Below are 16,351 nucleotides of genomic sequence, written 5' to 3' on the forward strand. Positions count from 1 at the left end.
AGCCAGGCCGTCGAGGGAGAAGAGAACGTCTTAGTTTGTTCCACTCCTTTAGACGATAGACCAGTAAGAAATTGGGGTTGTAAGAAATCTCAAAGGCTGTATTCAGAAGTTACAGAGCTATATATGGAGGATATATTAGGAGGAGTATATTAGTCAACTATTGCTACAACGATGCTATATAACAAACCACCCCAAACTCAACAGCGTACAACAAGCATTTGGTTTTTCCTGCTTGTGGTTGTCGGGGAGGCTCTACGTGAGACTGCGGTTGGCTGGGCCTCACTGACCGTGGTTGGTGGTTGGGTCGGGCCCAGTGTCTCTCCTTCCCCCGGGACCAGTGACTACCAAGGGCTGCTTCTCACAGCGAAGGATGAAAATGCAAAGGCAAGCCAAACCGCACGTGCACACTTAAGGCTTCTGCTAGCATCATGCCCATTCACACCCTGTCAGCCAGAGCCAGTCACAATGGCAAGGCCGCAGTCAGTGGGGCAGAGAGGAGGTGAGTGAGTGTTCACTGGATGACGCCATAATTTGGCACGTAGATACACACCAGAAAGTTGCTACTCGTCGTCCCAGGCTCATGGAGCTGCAGTGGTTTTTATTTTCTTTTTCTTATCTCCATATTCTATTTTTTCTAAATGAAGTAGATTTTATGTATATATTTTGTAAAAGCTGTAGTATCTTTTTGTCTGGAAGTCTCAAGAATCGGGAGGAAGTCCGTCTGGCTAGGGCAGTTTGGACTTAGGGACGACTACTACGCAGCAAGCACGGAGTCACCATCCCACTGCCCTGCCCAGGGCAGCCATTTCTGGTCGGTCACAGCAGTTTCTATCACGTCTGACTCAGCTATACTCTTTCTGAGGGCTCTGGATGTTCTCTTAGAGGTCCTCCCAGCCTCATGAGTCTGCGAAAATATTCTTTTATTTAAAAGTCCTGGAATGATGCCCTTTGCTTTGAGAGGCCCACCATCGAGATGTGGGTTGCAGATTACCTAGCCTACCCCCAAACCAGAACTGTTGCAGACACCAGGAAGGCCTTGATGGAAGAATGGCCCTCGTCACCAAGACCCCTCTGGCACTACGTTCTGTGTCAGGTGTGTATCAGGAGAGGGTGGGAGGAGGCAGGAAGGAAGAGGCTGATACAAAAACAATGATGTCAGTCTCTGCAAACTGCTGTCTGGTGGGAAGGGGGTAGTTTTTTTTTAAGATTTTATTTATTTATCTTCAGAGAGGAAGGAGAGAGGGAGAGAAATATCAATGTATGGTTGCCTTTCATGTGTCCCCCTGCTGGGAGTTGGCCTGCAGGGAACCAGCCTGCAACCCAGGCATGTGCCCTGGCTGGGAATCAAACCGCGATCCTCTGGTTTGCAGGCCCGCACTCAATCCACTGAGCTACACCAGCCAGGGCAGGAAGGGGGTAGTTTTAAGGCAGGTGGTAAGGAAATAAACAAAAATACAGAGCAGAAGTCCCTTAGCCTGACCAGGGGAGCTGGGGAGGTGGTGTGTGCACCCCCTGGAGAGTAGGAAGGAGATTGGCAAGTGGAGGAGAAGAGAAAGGCTGCATTTCTGAAAACAGGAGCAAAGCAAGAGCACTGAGCTTGAGTGCCTGGGAGACGGTGTGCACCGCACCCTACACAACTCTAGAGGGCGCTTCATCAACCATGAGGATCTAACTTGCTCAATAAGTGGGCACCGTGAGGGTAAAAATGTCACTTCTGTATTAATTAAACGTGTGAGTTATTCTCACTGAGCTCATAAGTACTTTCTGAGCACAAATGAGATGATACATTAAAAATAATCTTTTAGTTCCTTGAGTGAAAAGTGAATCAGCTATTACTTTAGCATTTATATTGTATGTATTAGTCCTCCATCGCCATGTAACAAATAGTTCCAAAACTTGCAGCTTAAGAAAATGATCATTACTTGTTTTCTCTCAGAGTTGCCATGGGTCAGAATTCGGGGTGGTTCTGGCCCAGAATCTCTTGTGGAGTTGCAGTCTGTTGGCTAGGGCTATAGTTTTCTGAAAGGCTCACCTTGGGTAGGAGGATTTACTCCCAAAGTGGCTCACGAGAGTAACCTGCAAGCTGGTGCTGGTTGTCGGCTCAGTCCCTCCCCATGTGGCCTCCCCATGGGACTGTTGGCGTGTCCTCACAACATGGTAGCGGGCTTCTCCAGAGCGAGTGATCCAAAAAGACCCTGGGGGAAGCTACAAAGCCTTTCCTGATGTTGCTCAGGAGTCACCTCTGCCACATCGTATTGGCCACACAGGGCATCCCTGACTCTGTGTGGGAGGGGACTACACAAGGCACGAGGGACACCCAGGAGCTGGCTCACTCTGTCCCTGCACCCAGATTACTCTGGTACCTCTCTATTCCAGCTGGGCCAATTTCGCACGCTCCTGTTTTCTGCGCCTGGTGAAGAACAGAAGATGATGGTAAACAATTACCGCCCACTTCAGCCCCTGATGAAGCGGAAGGTCCGTTCATCCTTCCAGGCCACAAAAGAGAGCGCCACATCCTAAATGTGTAACATCTAAGTCGATGGGTAGAACTTCAAGTCTCACATATGCAATCTCTGAAAGTCTGATCATATGCAATCTCTGAAATTAAAAAGAGGGACACAGCCCCGGCTGGTGCAGCTCAGCGGATTGAGCACCGGCTGCTAACCCGGGGGATTGCCGATTCCATTTCCGATGGGGACATAGGCCTGGGTTGCGTGACAGGCGCCCAGGAGGGGGCGCTCAAGAGGCAACCACACAGTGATGTTTCTCTCTTTCTCCTTCTCTTCCTCCTTTTAGACATTATATTCATATTTAAAATGAATAAATAAAATCTTGAAAAAAATTTTTTAAAAAGAGGGACAGAAATTGTTGTTTTACTCAAGGTACGTTCCAGTTCTGATGAAAAGAATCACTTCAAAGAAACTTAAGCATGACAGGGCGTGTTTATCAGGGACACAAACTTTCTCATGGGACTCACAGCAGTGCACGGCAGCTTCAGGGGGCTGAGGTCCGTGCTTTCCTCTCCCCAGGTACGTGCCTTCTGTTTCTCCAGGGCACTCAAGGCCACCCCGTGGTTCCCGGGCAACAGTGTCTGGGCCAATGTCCTTTCACCCAATTCCCAAATGTCTGGGTGTGTCTGTCCTGGGGCTGCTCCGACGAAGGACCCCAAACCGGGGGGGGTTAAACAACAGAAGTGTGTTTCCCACAGTTCTGAGCCTGGAAGCCTGAGATCAAGGTGCCAGCACTGCCCGAGTCTGGCGCGATGCCTCGCTGTGGCTCACAGGGCCCCCCCCCCCCCCCCGTGCCTCTGCTTGTGCACGCAGAGAGTAAACTCTCTCTCTTCCTCTCCTTACAAAGCCACAATCCCATCAAATCATGACCCCTTATGACCTCATTCAACCTTAATTACCGTCTACAAGTCCGGTTTCCAAATACAGACACGGTGGGCGTGAAGGCTTCTGCATATGAATTGGGGCGGGGGGCGGGGGACAGTGTAGCCCATGGCAATCGCCAGCTGTGCCCTTACAACGAGGGCAGTGTGTTGTCTCACTGTTCTGGGGGACAGAAGCCCCAATTGAGGCTGTCGGCAGGGCTGGGTCCTTCCAGAAGCCCCAGGGGAAAATCCACCTCCTTACCTTTTGCAGCTTCCAGAGGTGTCTGCGTCCCTTAGCTTGCAGCCCCTGCCTCTGACCTCAAAGCCGTAACCCTCTTCAAAGCAGCTGCTCAGGACCTGCCGCCATGATATTGTGCCCATGGTTTCTCCTTGTTGTTTCTTTTTAATTAATTGTGGTGAAATACACATAACACAAAAATTATGGTCTTAACCATTTTAAGTGTCTCCTTCAGTGCTATTAAGTATATTCACAATGTTGCATCATTACCACCACCCCCCATCACCATAGCTCTCTTCATATAACACTGAAACTCTGTGCCAATGAAAAAAACTTCTCCATCCTTCCCTCCCCCTGCCCTTGGCACCCACCGTTCTACCTCCTGTCTCCGCGACCCGGAACGCTCTAGAAATCCATGCGAATGGAACAGCGCCATGTGCGTCCTCTTGTGACGCCTTACTTCACTGGGCAAGGTTCATCCGTGTTGCAGCGTGTAGACCGCCCTTCCTCTCCCTTTTGGAGGCTGAGTAACACCCTAACTGAGGACAGAGTTTTCATTTGGGAGCACTTCAGATATTCTCCTCTGGTGGAGATGCGGCTCAACAACTGCCTAGTCACGTTGTCTTCCGACATTATCTTACTGGCAGAGAAACCGGGAAGAACACCACAGAAAAATAAGCAAATGCTGTTCTGTCTACCAAGGGGCATCGTTACACTCCATCTCCTTTTGGGAAATTGAAGAATAAATGTAGCCCTGGTTGGTGTAGCTCAGTGGATTGAGCTCAGGCCTGTGAACCAAAGGATCGCAGTTTGATTCCCAGTCAGGGCACGTGCCTGGGTTGCAGGCCAGGTCCCTAGTGTTGCATTCACCAACCGCGAGAACAAATGTCGGAGACTTTCGGGGTTCCAAAGATGTTACTTTATTGGCCAAGTTTAACCTGCGCAGGGGCGAACTCTCCAAAGTGTCCGGAGACACGGTGCCCGCAAGGGCTGCAAATGAGAGTCGCGCCAAAGGCTTACAGGCTTAGGGTTTTATGGAGGCGCGCAAGCAAGCTGGATACAGAAGCAGATGTGGCGGTTAGCGGTTGGCTCAGGGGCACAATAGGGTTACTGATCATTGGTGAGTTAACTCGGGCACTGGCTCGTGCTCCTTTACTTGATTGGTCAGTCGAGCTCGTGCACAGGGGCAAAGTTTCCCTCCCTAGTGACTGTCCAGATGGCTATCTGCCTGACTAACCTTTGCTCTTAACCCACATCCTGGAACACACCCTGTTCTTCGGGCGTGTCCCGGAGCCTCTTAGCCTTAGTAAAACACCTTTTGCTTCCTTACAGCTATGTTCTGGCTAGTTCCCCTTGCCCTCAACACCTAGTAGGGGGCATGGGAGAGGCAACCACACATTGATGTTTCTCTCCCTCTCTCCCTCCTTTCCCCTCTAAAGATAAATAATAAAATCCTTAAAAAATAAATGTACTCATTATAGGCCCCAAGTAACATCTAAAATCAAAGAGAACCTATATTATGAATGTGGTTTGTTTTGGCAGGGATTCACATTTCTTTCCCAATCACCGAACGTCTAATGGTACCAACAGTTCACAGTCTGGCCTTGAGTACTCAGTGTGCTGGCCCCTACCACGGAGAAAGCAGTCCTGAGTGTCCTCCTCATACACGTGCTTTCCTGGGAAAGCAGAGTTGCTCACGAGCACCTGTCATACTCCCATGCTCTGTCCACAGCAGCACAACAAGCTTTAATGTTGGTTTAGAGAGGCCCCAGAGTCAGTTTTGTTTCACCACAAAACAGAGAAGTTGGGATGCATTAGTGGTGGGTCGGGCATGGGTGTCCCATCGGGCACAGGACTCCAGACGGGTGGACAGCTTCGCTCGTCAGGGACATGTGGTATCCGAGAGGGAAGGAGATGTTTTCAAGTTTGGTTTGTACCCAAAACGTTTTCTCGTCCTTTGAGAAAATGTAGCCATTCTCGAGGCTCTAGTGAGGTGGGCTGTACGACTGTTGTAACCATGGCCACAACTTGGTGACCTCCAGCCTCCCTCTTACAACAACTCTGTGAGGACATTGGGCCACTGGATATCCAGGATAATGTCTCCTCTCAAGCCCTTAACTTACCCACCCCTGCGAAGGCCCTCTGCCATGTAAGGTCACATAGTCATAGGTCCTGGGGATCAGGATGTGATCATCTTGGGCTATTTTGTTATTCAGTGGACTGTATAGGCAAAACCTGTCTGTAGCAACTTCAGCCAAGCCGCATGCAGCAGCCGTGAGATTGGTCTTTGTTTGGGGGGGCAGGGCGGACTGGGGAAGGTTCAGTGGAGCAGGGGAGGGGCGGGGGGCAGTATGGGGCGTGTCCTGGAGTTGTGCCGTCCTCTAGCACTTTCTGTGGTGGTGGAATCATCCAGAGCCGCACTGTCTTATATACAGCAGCCCTTGGGCGCCTATGGCCAGTGGGCACTCTAAATGTGGCCATGGTGATTCGGGGCTGAATTTTAATTGTATATAGTTTTAAGTAGTTAAAACTAAAATGCCACACATGGCCAGCCAGTGGCCCTTGCTGGACTGTGCAGCTCTCTGTCTGAACCAGGGCATTTGTTCCGTGGGTCTGTTTGTATGTGAAGCACCATTGAGGGGAACATGCAATATTCATGCACTTTAAACCCTTCACACACTTCACAGGATGTACCTTGTCCGTCGATTTAAATGACTGTGTCGCTCAGGCCCTTGAGAGCTCAGTTGCTGAGCTTCTGGGGAAAGGAAGCAAGGCCCCCTGGGGTGCTGGCCCACCAGGGCACTTCCAGGAGGAGGAAAAGCAGGCGGGAGATCAGAGCCCCAGGACGCACTGACAGGGGTGCGGGGCTGCCGAATCCGGATGTCACAGGGGTCGCCTAGCCGGTGCTCAGCGGAGGCCAGGCAGACAGGCCCTCCCTGGCCTCGTTCCTTAGCTGCCTGCAAAGCGCATCAGGAGACAGACTGGCCCCAGGGAGCCAGCGCCACCAAGAGAAGCAGACCCCGTTTCCTGAGGCAGCCGCAGGCAATCCATTCCCAACAAAAGTGGTTTAAAATAAAATACGTCTGGCTCTAAAAGGATTGAGTTTGGTGATGATGCTGGGTGCAAGAGGATTAGCTGGAAGGAGTCAAAATAAATTTTGAGAAAGGAACGTGGTCAAAACAGACACATTTTTGTTCAACTTCTAAGCTGCTGTCCCTGTGTACTTAAAAATCGTCCATTGGGAGTTCGCCCGACAGCAGGGTGCGCCCCTGCCGGTCACAGTCCACACGGCTCTGGCCGTGCTCCCAGACAGACGAGGGCTGAGTGTTCTCACGTGTATCCAGCAGTCCTGGACCCCTCCGTGCGTCCAGACCACAGGGCCCAGCCCTGACCCTCAGTGCTCGTGTCACCCTGGGTCTGAGGGAGGGTTCTCGCCAAGCTCCCTGAGCCACTGGGTTGCGTGGCCAGGGATGAGACCACGGCAATCCTATTCGGTTGTTATAATAAGTTCTACAAAAATTCTATGAAATTACCCTTGTGGGGAAACTGAGGTTCACTTGAGGGGTCCCAACTCTTGCGATCTCTGGACTACCGGCCGTCTTCTGGGGCCCATGCTGCGTTTCGCTTTTGCCCTCTCTGATGCGCTCAGTTAAATGAAAGAAGCAATGCAGCCTTACAGCAAAAACACGAAGTCCTGAACTTGACATTTTAGTGAGAATTGTATTCTATTATAAGCTGCAGTTGTATTTACAAACTCCACACCAAAAAGGCACCTGCTCACACCTCCTGCAGCTTGTTGTGAGAGCTGCGTCCTCAGACGGGGAAGGAGTGAGAGAAGGGTGGGGCCTTTGAGTGGGAGAGTGTGGAGAGCAGCCAGGTGTCAGTTCTCCCTGGGCCGTTTCAACAGGGACTTTGGGACAGAGAAAAGCCCCGGTGTCCAGAGGAGCCTTGCGGGAGGGAGCGAGGATCGCATGGTCCTGAGCTCCATTCCATTGGTCACACAGGAGTGCCGTGCCCCAGCGAGAATTCCAAGGCCAGGTAGCGTGCTTTCCTCTGAATGCACAAATGTCTTTGTCTCCTGGTAGATGTTCCCCATGTCAGTTATTTTTTAAAAACCGGCATTAGCCTTGAGATGCAGATTTTCCCCGGGAAGCACACACGGAGCCTGATGCGATGCCCTGGGAGGAAAGACGTTGCTCTCAGCCCTCAAAGCGCAGCGCAGTAAAACAAACACCGGCACTTCCACTCCCTGTCCGGAGCGGCAGCCAGGCGTGGAAGTCAAGGTCTGGGGGTTCCTGGGATGGCTCTCACTGTGACACCATTGTGATTTGGGGTTGTGTCGTAGCATTTCTGGCCCAACTTGTAAAGTTCAAGGCTTCCTCCCTTTGCTTTTATGTTATTTTCTCATTTTGTAGAAATACAAATGTGTGAGAAGCTTGCAGGTTCGTGGCAAGTGGCTGTCCCTCCTTCCCTTCCCTCCCTTTCTCCTACTCATTCTTGGGCGGTGGAGTGAGAGTGGGCCGAAGACCTGACTAAATCCCCTCCTTACTGCCCCCCAGGGGGCCAAACCCACAGTTCTTAGGCAGTGACCCTGCCCACTTGCCCCTCCGTTCCAGGCTGCGCATTCTGTGCCCATGAGGAATGCAGCTGCTCCGCACAGCTGGTCCCGGCCAGCCTGGACACCCCCTCTCCCACCTGGTCGACTGACTGCTGCTTCTCCTTCTGCTCTCAGCTGAAACATCCACTCCCAGAGGCCTCCCTAGGAACCCCCAGACTGCACTTGGCGCATACCCGTACCCCAGCGATAAAGGAGTCCCTTGTCCCTTTTGCTGAAAGGCACTCACCAACCCCATCTCAGTAAAGGCACCTCCATCCAGCCAGCGCTCAGGCCAGCCTGGGGGAAACCTCTCCCCACCCCCTGCCCCCGCATCCCAGCGTCAGTGGGTCCTGTTGGCTGCACCCCCTACCCTAGTGCATGTTCCAGACCCACTCACTGGTCTCCATGTCCTCTGCTACTGGCATGAGACAGCGCCATCTCCAGCCGGAATTACCTCGCTAGCCTTCTGGTTTTACCCCTTCTTTCCAGCTCCTCCCCATTGCCACCTAATCCATTCTCTTAACAGTGCTGAGATTTGGGAGAGGGGAACGTCAACTTGACTCTCTGCTTCCCTGTTCAAAATCAAGGCTTCCCATTACACTTGGAGTTGAGCACAAGCCTCTCTCACGTCGACTTCTGAGCCTAAGACTCTCCTCTTGGCTTCCTGCCCCCAAAGCTGTTCGCAGGTCGCCCGCACCTTCGATCTCCTCCTCAGCCTATGCCTTGACCATAGGCCTCCCTGACACCCTCTACCCCCACTACGTGGATCCAGACTCATCTATGTCCACCGTTAGCTTGTTACCACGTTTGTTAGCTGTTCGCTGCTTGATTCTCACCCTGGGAGGTAAGCCCTATGAGGGCAGAGTCCTCAGTTGCTCTCAGCACCAAATAAGCATTCACCTGGTAGAAAGTGAGTGAGGTGCTCCAGCTTGTAAAGCTCAGTACTCCTTGACGTCCCCAGTCGGCAGTGTGCACTCTTACCTCTGTACCTCAGGTCATGCTGTTCTCTTTCCTGGGAATGCCCTTCCCCTTCAGCTCGGCTTGTGAACTCTTTTCACCGTTCAGGCTCAGCTCAAGTGCCTCCTCTTTCTCGATATTTTCCTTGACACCACCCTAGGAGAGGTCGCCTCTCCTGTGTGCTGCTGCGTATCCTACTGATGTGCGTGAGAGTGCGTGAGGGGGACAGGTGTGGCTCAGTGTGGATCAGCACAGAGTAACCGGAAGCAGCATGGGGCAGCATGGAGTCACGTGGGTCAGCCACAGTTTCTGGACCCTCACAATAGGAGGCCTTGTGTAGGGTGGTGAACACTTCTAAAGTACAGAATTGAGTTCTCACCTCCCAAATCTGCCTTCAAAAATCTGACCTCCCGTCCCTGGCCTGGTGCGTGTGACATCTGCCCTGTGGCCTTGTGTCCAAAAAGCCGAGAGGAAGGCCAAGTAGCCCGAGAGACCAACTCGGAAAACCCTGAATCCAAAGAGTGCAGGTGTCTCCAAACTCTGCAGAACTACAAGAGCGGCTTCCCAGTGCACGCACGCCTACCCCAGCACTCGCGCTGCTCAGGGCTGGCGTGTGGCGCACGGTGTGAGTGCTCCCTGCAGTCCAGCACAAGGTCAGTGTGAGAGTCAGCCTATCTTCACACCCACTAACACACAGGCTCAGTTACACCTGTGAGGCTGAGCAGTAGGGATGCCTGGCTCCCGTGTCTATGGAAATGTTCAAGTGTACGTCAACAGGAAAAAAAATCTTCTGTTTCCGCCATACTTAGGATATACTCACCAACTGTTGCCTTGAAGATTGAGGCTGTGTATTTTTTCAATGTCAAGAGTATTCTCTTTGTCAAAATTTCCTGTGTCAGTGTGGAGTATTTTTTTTTAGCAACAATGAAATAGGGGGATTATTTTTGAGCGAAGTAAAATCTTCTGATCCTTTTTACTGAATTCTGGAAATTCAGAGGGGCCCACCCTATAGGGGTTCTAGGTTCCTGAACACATCAACGAAAATCAAAGGTAAAGACATCAAACACGAGGGTTTTCGTGTATATCCACCTTACATAGTCCTTGATTTTTTTCAGTGCAAGTCAGTGTGCAAGACAAGTGGGACCCATCAGTGGCCGAAACCACAAAGCACCCCGGCCCTGACCCCGGTGAAGCTTGTGTCCTTGGGGCAGGGAGCACCGAGACGGAGGGGCATAAACAAGTGAGGGGCATGCTGGGGGTGACCAGGGCTCCGGAAAAAGCAGTCTGGAGGCAGAGAGCCAGGGGGCCTCACTGGGAAGTTGACATCTGAGCTAAGACTTTCAGAGGTTCAGGGGGTGAACCGCGCAGAAATGGGATGCTTTCTGGAAAGTTCCGGAGCAACAGAGAGGCCAGGGTGGCCAGGATGAAGTGAGGAAACAGCAGTGTCAAGGGAGGAGGACACAGAGGGGACAGGCCCAGAAGAGCCTCAGGGACCATGTAGAGGTGGGGCTTCCCTTGAGGAGAGGACCCTCTGAGCAGGCACACCTCACTCCTGTTCTTAAGGAAGGGAGATGCAGGCAACCTGCAAATGGCCCCAGCAGCCCGTGCAGCAGTGGGGGTGAGAGCAGCGGAGGCTGGGGACATGCGTACTGTGAGCCAGCCCTGCTGGCTGTGGGGTAAGAGAGAAAGTGAGGCATCGAGGATAAAGCAGTGTTCGGTGCCAGCAGTTTGGAGGAAGGAGTTGCCCTTGGTGGACCTGGAAGGCTGGGGGTGGAGGAGAGAGCTGATCCGGCCAGACACGCTCCGTTCCCTGCAACTCTTGACTTCGCCTCGTCACGGTGTGAGCTCCACTTTTGTTTAGTTGCAGCTTGTTTTCTCATTTCCCACCTATTTCTGGAAATGACAAAGGGCAAAATGCAGTTTTTTGAAAAGGACAAATGTATTGCTGAGTGGAGAAAGATGGACGTCACTGGGGTTGGACCCTTGGCAGGCAGACGTAGCCCGGTGGGCCCCAGGCAGCCAGAGTGCCATTGGGGTGACGTGTGTTGCACCCCCAGAATGGGGTGCTCAGAAGCTTTCGGGCACAGTGAGCAGGATCTCATCTGGTTTCTTCCAAGGAAGTGTACCAGTCACACGGGGTTGAGAGCAGAGGCAGCCGAGACCTTCCTGCCGGTGGCTATGCCCACTTGGGATGAAACTGTCAACAGGGACAGGACACACAGTGCTGAAGCCCCCTCACCCAGTCCTTGCCACTTCCTTCCTGTTGGCCACCAGGAGCTGGCTGACCACTGGAGATAGCTCATCACCCCTGCCCCTCACCCCATGATGGAGGAAATGACAAGGTGCCAAATGTCCTGGAGATGGACAGCCCCGGGGGGAGGAAACCCTGGGTCCTGATGATGTGCAAGCTTCTATCAGTGTCTGCAGGATCACCTTGTGGAGGCCACCTCAGCACCTCTCAGTATTACGGAACAGATACACCGGGCCTGGACTCCAGAGGATGGTATACTAATACTCTCCGGACCACCTACTGGGCCCGATCCTTAGTCGCCAATTGGAAAGACATCTCTCAATGCCAGAGATTTGTGAAAAGGAAAGGAAATGTTTATTTAATGCCATTCAGACCTAAGGTCTTCATTCAAATATCAAAATCCTTTAGGATATCCACCTACCACAGTGCTCCCTTCTCCCCCTGCCCTGATTCGGGGTACCTTAACTCAGGAAAAGAGCACGTGTCCATTTTTCCAGGCCGCTGGTACCATCAGCTGTGTCGCCGTCCAGGCAGGATCTCCAATTAATCCAAAGTCATGTGGCACCTTCTCAGGTCCACTGGCAAGAGTTCTTTGTACCCGTTTTCCAGGCGAGTCTCTCCTGCTTCCCAGGCCACGCAGCCAAAGGGAGCACCCCAAAGCCGCGTGGGTCTCTTCTACCAAAGCTACAGGGGTCCTCACTCTGCCAAAAGCACGTGGCTTTCTTCTCCACCTGGCTGCAGGGGTCCCCACTCTGGCAAAGCCACATGGTTCTCCCCTCCACCTGGGAAAGAGGGGGTCCTCATTCTGCCCAAAACCGCATGGCGTTCTCTCCAATGCCTGCTGTATCTGTGTTTAAATCCCCGCGCCAATCTTCTTCTGTACCCCTATTTCCGACTCCTCCCACAACAGTTACAAGTGCCAGTATTTCTGTACTATTGCAAGTTTACTGGGCTGCCATCGTGAGTCTGGGCAGGTATGGCCCCATGTCCTAGAGCCAATCTTCTCCAAGCTCCCACGCAGGCGCTGTAACTCAGGGGACCTGCCCCCCAGTTACATCTTGGGAGGGAGAGTGACTTCATCCCCCTAGCTCCAAGTCTGGCCACAGCCATTTAACATACCCAAGTGACCCGCCAAAGGCTCTAGATATGTTAAATGGCCATGCCATGGATTAGCTGCAAGGATGTGGNCTTCTCCCCTGCCCTGATTCGGGGTACCTTAACTCAGGAAAAGAGCACGTGTCCATTTTTCCAGGCCGCTGGTACCATCAGCTGTGTCGCCGTCCAGGCAGGATCTCCAATTAATCCAAAGTCATGTGGCACCTTCTCAGGTCCACTGGCAAGAGTTCTTTGTACCCGTTTTCCAGGCGAGTCTCTCCTGCTTCCCAGGCCACGCAGCCAAAGGGAGCACCCCAAAGCCGCGTGGGTCTCTTCTACCAAAGCTACAGGGGTCCTCACTCTGCCAAAAGCACGTGGCTTTCTTCTCCACCTGGCTGCAGGGGTCCCCACTCTGGCAAAGCCACATGGTTCTCCCCTCCACCTGGGAAAGAGGGGGTCCTCATTCTGCCCAAAACCGCATGGCGTTCTCTCCAATGCCTGCCGTATCTGGGTTTAAATCCCCGCGCCAATCTTCCTCTGTACCCCTATTTCCGACTCCTCCCACAACAGTTACAAGTGCCAGTATTTCTATACTATTGCAAGTTTACTGGGCTGCCATGGTGAGTCTGGGCAGGTGTGACCCCATGTCCTGGAGCCAATCTTCTCCCAGTTACAGCTTGGGAGGAAGTGACTTCATCCCCCTGTCTCTAAGCCTGGCCACAGCCATTTAACATATCCAAGTGACCCGCCAAAGGCTATAGATATGTTAAATGGCCATGCCATGGATTAGCTGCAAGGATGTGGCTATACAATACAGCCCTGCATGCTCCTGCTCCCTGTGTCCCTTCCCCCAACTCACATCTGTGGGGGGAAGGGGTGAGGACATCTTCTATGTCTCTCCAATAATTCCTATACACCTTGAGTTCTGGACACCATTCCAAATCCCTTTATGGGGTCCCCCTCTTGGCTGCACCCTGTGTCACCAGGGCAGTATCACACCTGTCCTGTCCCTCCCTCCAGCCGTCAGTTGGCTCTGCATGGACACCCCTTGGCAGCTTCTGTCGGCTTTGTGTCCCACTCACTTCGGAGGCATCTGCACAGTCACAGTATTGTGCAGCCATCACCACCATCTGGTTCCAAGACAAGTCATCACCCCACAGAGAAACCGGGTCACTCCCCGTCTTCCTCCCGCAGTCCCCAGCAACTGCCAATGCCCTTTCTGTCACTGTCGATTGACCATTTCTGGGCATTTTGTATCAACAGAACCATACAGTTCCACGTGTCTGGCTTCTTTCACTGAATGTATTGTTTTCACAGTTCACCCCTGCTGTAGCGTGTGTTAATGCTTCTTCACTCCTTTTGGTGGTTGCCTAATATCTATTGTACAGTCATGATACATTTTATTTAGCCACCCGACTGCTGATGAGCAGGTCTGGACTCTTCGTCAGCTTCCTGCTGCTGCTGCTTCGCGATCTTCGGGAAACAGAGCGCCCTTTTGGAGCACACAGACAGGGCCGAGCTAGAGGACGAAGCTGAGATGCAGGGCACACCCCTCACAGTGGCCGGTCATAAGCCCAGTGCCTGAAACACAAACTCCTTTTTTTTTAATAACTTAGCTGAGCCCTGAGTGAAATCTCTAGCTCTATAGTCTCCCATTTTGCCTCTCACCATCACTCAGAAACACCCAGCGCTTTGGGTACCACCTGGAGGTATAGACACTACTGCCCTGTGAACTTCAGAAAGTTGGGTGGCCTTCCTGAGCATTTGAATGCAGCCACAAAAGATTCTGTGTAGGAAGGTCACAGAGTCCTTTTCTCACAAGAATGGGGGATTGTTCCAATCAAGGGCAGTGAATCTGTGAGGAGCCACCAGGAGGAGCTGAAATACAGCTTTTAAAAAAAAATTTACTTATCTTTAGAGGGGAAGGGAAGGAGAGAGGGAGAGAAATATCAGTGTATGGTTGTTTCTCATGTGTCCCTTGCTGGGACCTGGCCTGCAACCCAGGCATGTGCCCTGACAGGGATTTGAACCGTGATCCTCTGGTTCACAGGCCCATGCTCAATCCACTGAGCTACACCAGCCAGGGCTGAAATATAGCTTTTTTTTTTAAATAGAAAGAATCCAAGCACTCGCAGGTCTGCTCCCAGAGGCCAGGAGGCCTGCTGGCCTGTGTGAGAGGCACAGTGGGACCCCAGCACTGAAGCTACGATTTAACGCTCACCCTAGGTCTGAAGCTGGCTTGGCCACTTAGTAAATTACTAACTGCTTTATTTCTCCAGCACAAATGCACACCATTAGTACGGTCTAACTAATATTGACTCAAGAGTTAAATGACATAAAGTATCTATAAATCCTGGCCCAGCTAAACACCCAGTATGTGGATTGCTGCTGTTCGGCCCAGGAGACTGTCCCCTTTCCCCTTGAGTTCTGGCTGGTCAAATAACTCAAACAACACACAGCAGACTAACAGGAGAAAATAAAAATTTTAATATGTACACACGAGGAATTCACACGTGCATGACAATTTCAAAGACAGTGAGGCAACATTGGGTATATAGGGCCTTTTGTACAACAGAGAAACGGGGAAATTGGGGTCTTAGATCTCAGAAGTGAGAACGGGTGACATATGGCTGCTTGAAAAACAGCCAAACACACACAAGTAATTGTTCGCCAGGCAACTCGGAACACTGGGACCCCCCACCCCCCACCCCGAGTAATGCAGTAAGCATCCTTGGAGTCTTCTAACTAATGCTAAGGTGAAATGCTTAAGGTCATTATGCAAATGCCCCTTTTCTGAAGCAGCCTTTCCTAGCCGAGTCTCTTTAAGAAAAAGGGAAGTGAAAAAACTCTTCCGGGGTTTGTTGGGATCCCCACAGTTGCCTCCTCTGAAGGAGGGAGTGTCACAAATCAAAATCAGCGGTGGCTGTGGAGAGAAGTGAGTTAGTAGTTGAGGGGCGAGAGAGCTGCAAAGACAGAAAAGAGCACAGATTAACTGGAGGACAAAAACAAAACAAAACACACACAGAGAGAACCAATGGGAGCACAACGCCCCACACCCTCTTAAACCAGCCCCGCATTCCTGGGAATGAATCCATCCGGTATAATTAACAGGACAAAAGCCCCTTTCTCAGCCCCTCTGTCGCAGAGCTGGCTGGACCCCCAACCACGACTCACCCTAATTGTTTTATGAGCCTTCCTCCTCGGGACCAGAACGTTACTGAAAGCTCCCTGAAGGTACAGAGGCTCTGGGACCTCACGAAACTGGACAAACCAGACCGCGACCACAGGACACTGCACCCAAAGACAACGAAGCGAGCAGCCGCCCAGTGGAAACGGCCTGCTCTCCCGCCGCCGCCTCACCCGTGACGGCCCAAAGCCCTAGCCCCCAGCTGGAGCTGGTGCACACCCCTCACGGTGCCCCTGGCCCGCTCTGGGGAAAGTAGAAATAAAACCTTTACTCTCTTCTTCTCTTTGTGAATTCGTTCACAGCCTGTGTCACTGACTCCCCTAGCAATAATGTCTTTGCTTTCTTTATCTGATGGAAAGGGTTAATCCTTTCTTTTAACAGATTTAAGTTACACACTACCTGTCCTGTTTGGTTTACATAAAAGCAACAGTCTTCACTGATGGCTGTCCCAGCCCCTCGTGGAGCACAATGACTTGGGAGAAACCCAGAAGTTAAGCTGTTCACCCCTGTGGTTAACCTCTGGAGTAGTTCCAGAGTGTGTATAGTGATGTTGAACCCCAGTTTCATTGCCATGAAGAGTTTTAAGAATGCCTTTTCCGATTCATAATCTCCAAAGCTTGGGAAGAAGACCTTTAATGTCAAAAAGAATTTAG

General features: G+C 51.8%; 1 protein-coding gene and 1 long non-coding RNA gene across 3 annotated transcripts in view; one reads left to right on the plus strand and one right to left on the minus strand.

Annotated features, from left to right (window-relative positions):
- CA5A (carbonic anhydrase 5A) overlaps window positions 1–2,775 on the plus strand; it is a 36,665-nt gene extending 33,890 nt beyond the window's left edge. For both annotated transcript variants that reach the window (XM_037040214.1, XM_037040216.1), the window contains one exon: window positions 2,377–2,775. In XM_037040214.1, coding sequence (XP_036896109.1) covers window positions 2,377–2,520 — 144 coding nt within the window. In that variant the 3' untranslated portion in view covers window positions 2,521–2,775. The remainder of the gene's footprint in view (window positions 1–2,376) is intronic.
- On the minus strand, window positions 997–15,175 carry LOC118982983 (uncharacterized). Its single transcript, XR_005065625.1, has 3 exons — window positions 15,163–15,175; window positions 10,711–10,714; window positions 997–1,077 (listed from the first exon to the last, which is right to left on the minus strand). It is a non-coding gene; the product is annotated as an uncharacterized LOC118982983 (long non-coding RNA).
- Between the last annotated feature and the right edge of the window lie 1,176 nt (window positions 15,176–16,351).

This window comes from Sturnira hondurensis, unplaced genomic scaffold (assembly GCF_014824575.4).
Source record: "Sturnira hondurensis isolate 20B ecotype Veracruz unplaced genomic scaffold, ASM1482457v3 Scaffold0002597, whole genome shotgun sequence".
In the NCBI taxonomy this organism is placed as follows: Eukaryota; Metazoa; Chordata; class Mammalia; order Chiroptera; family Phyllostomidae; genus Sturnira; species Sturnira hondurensis.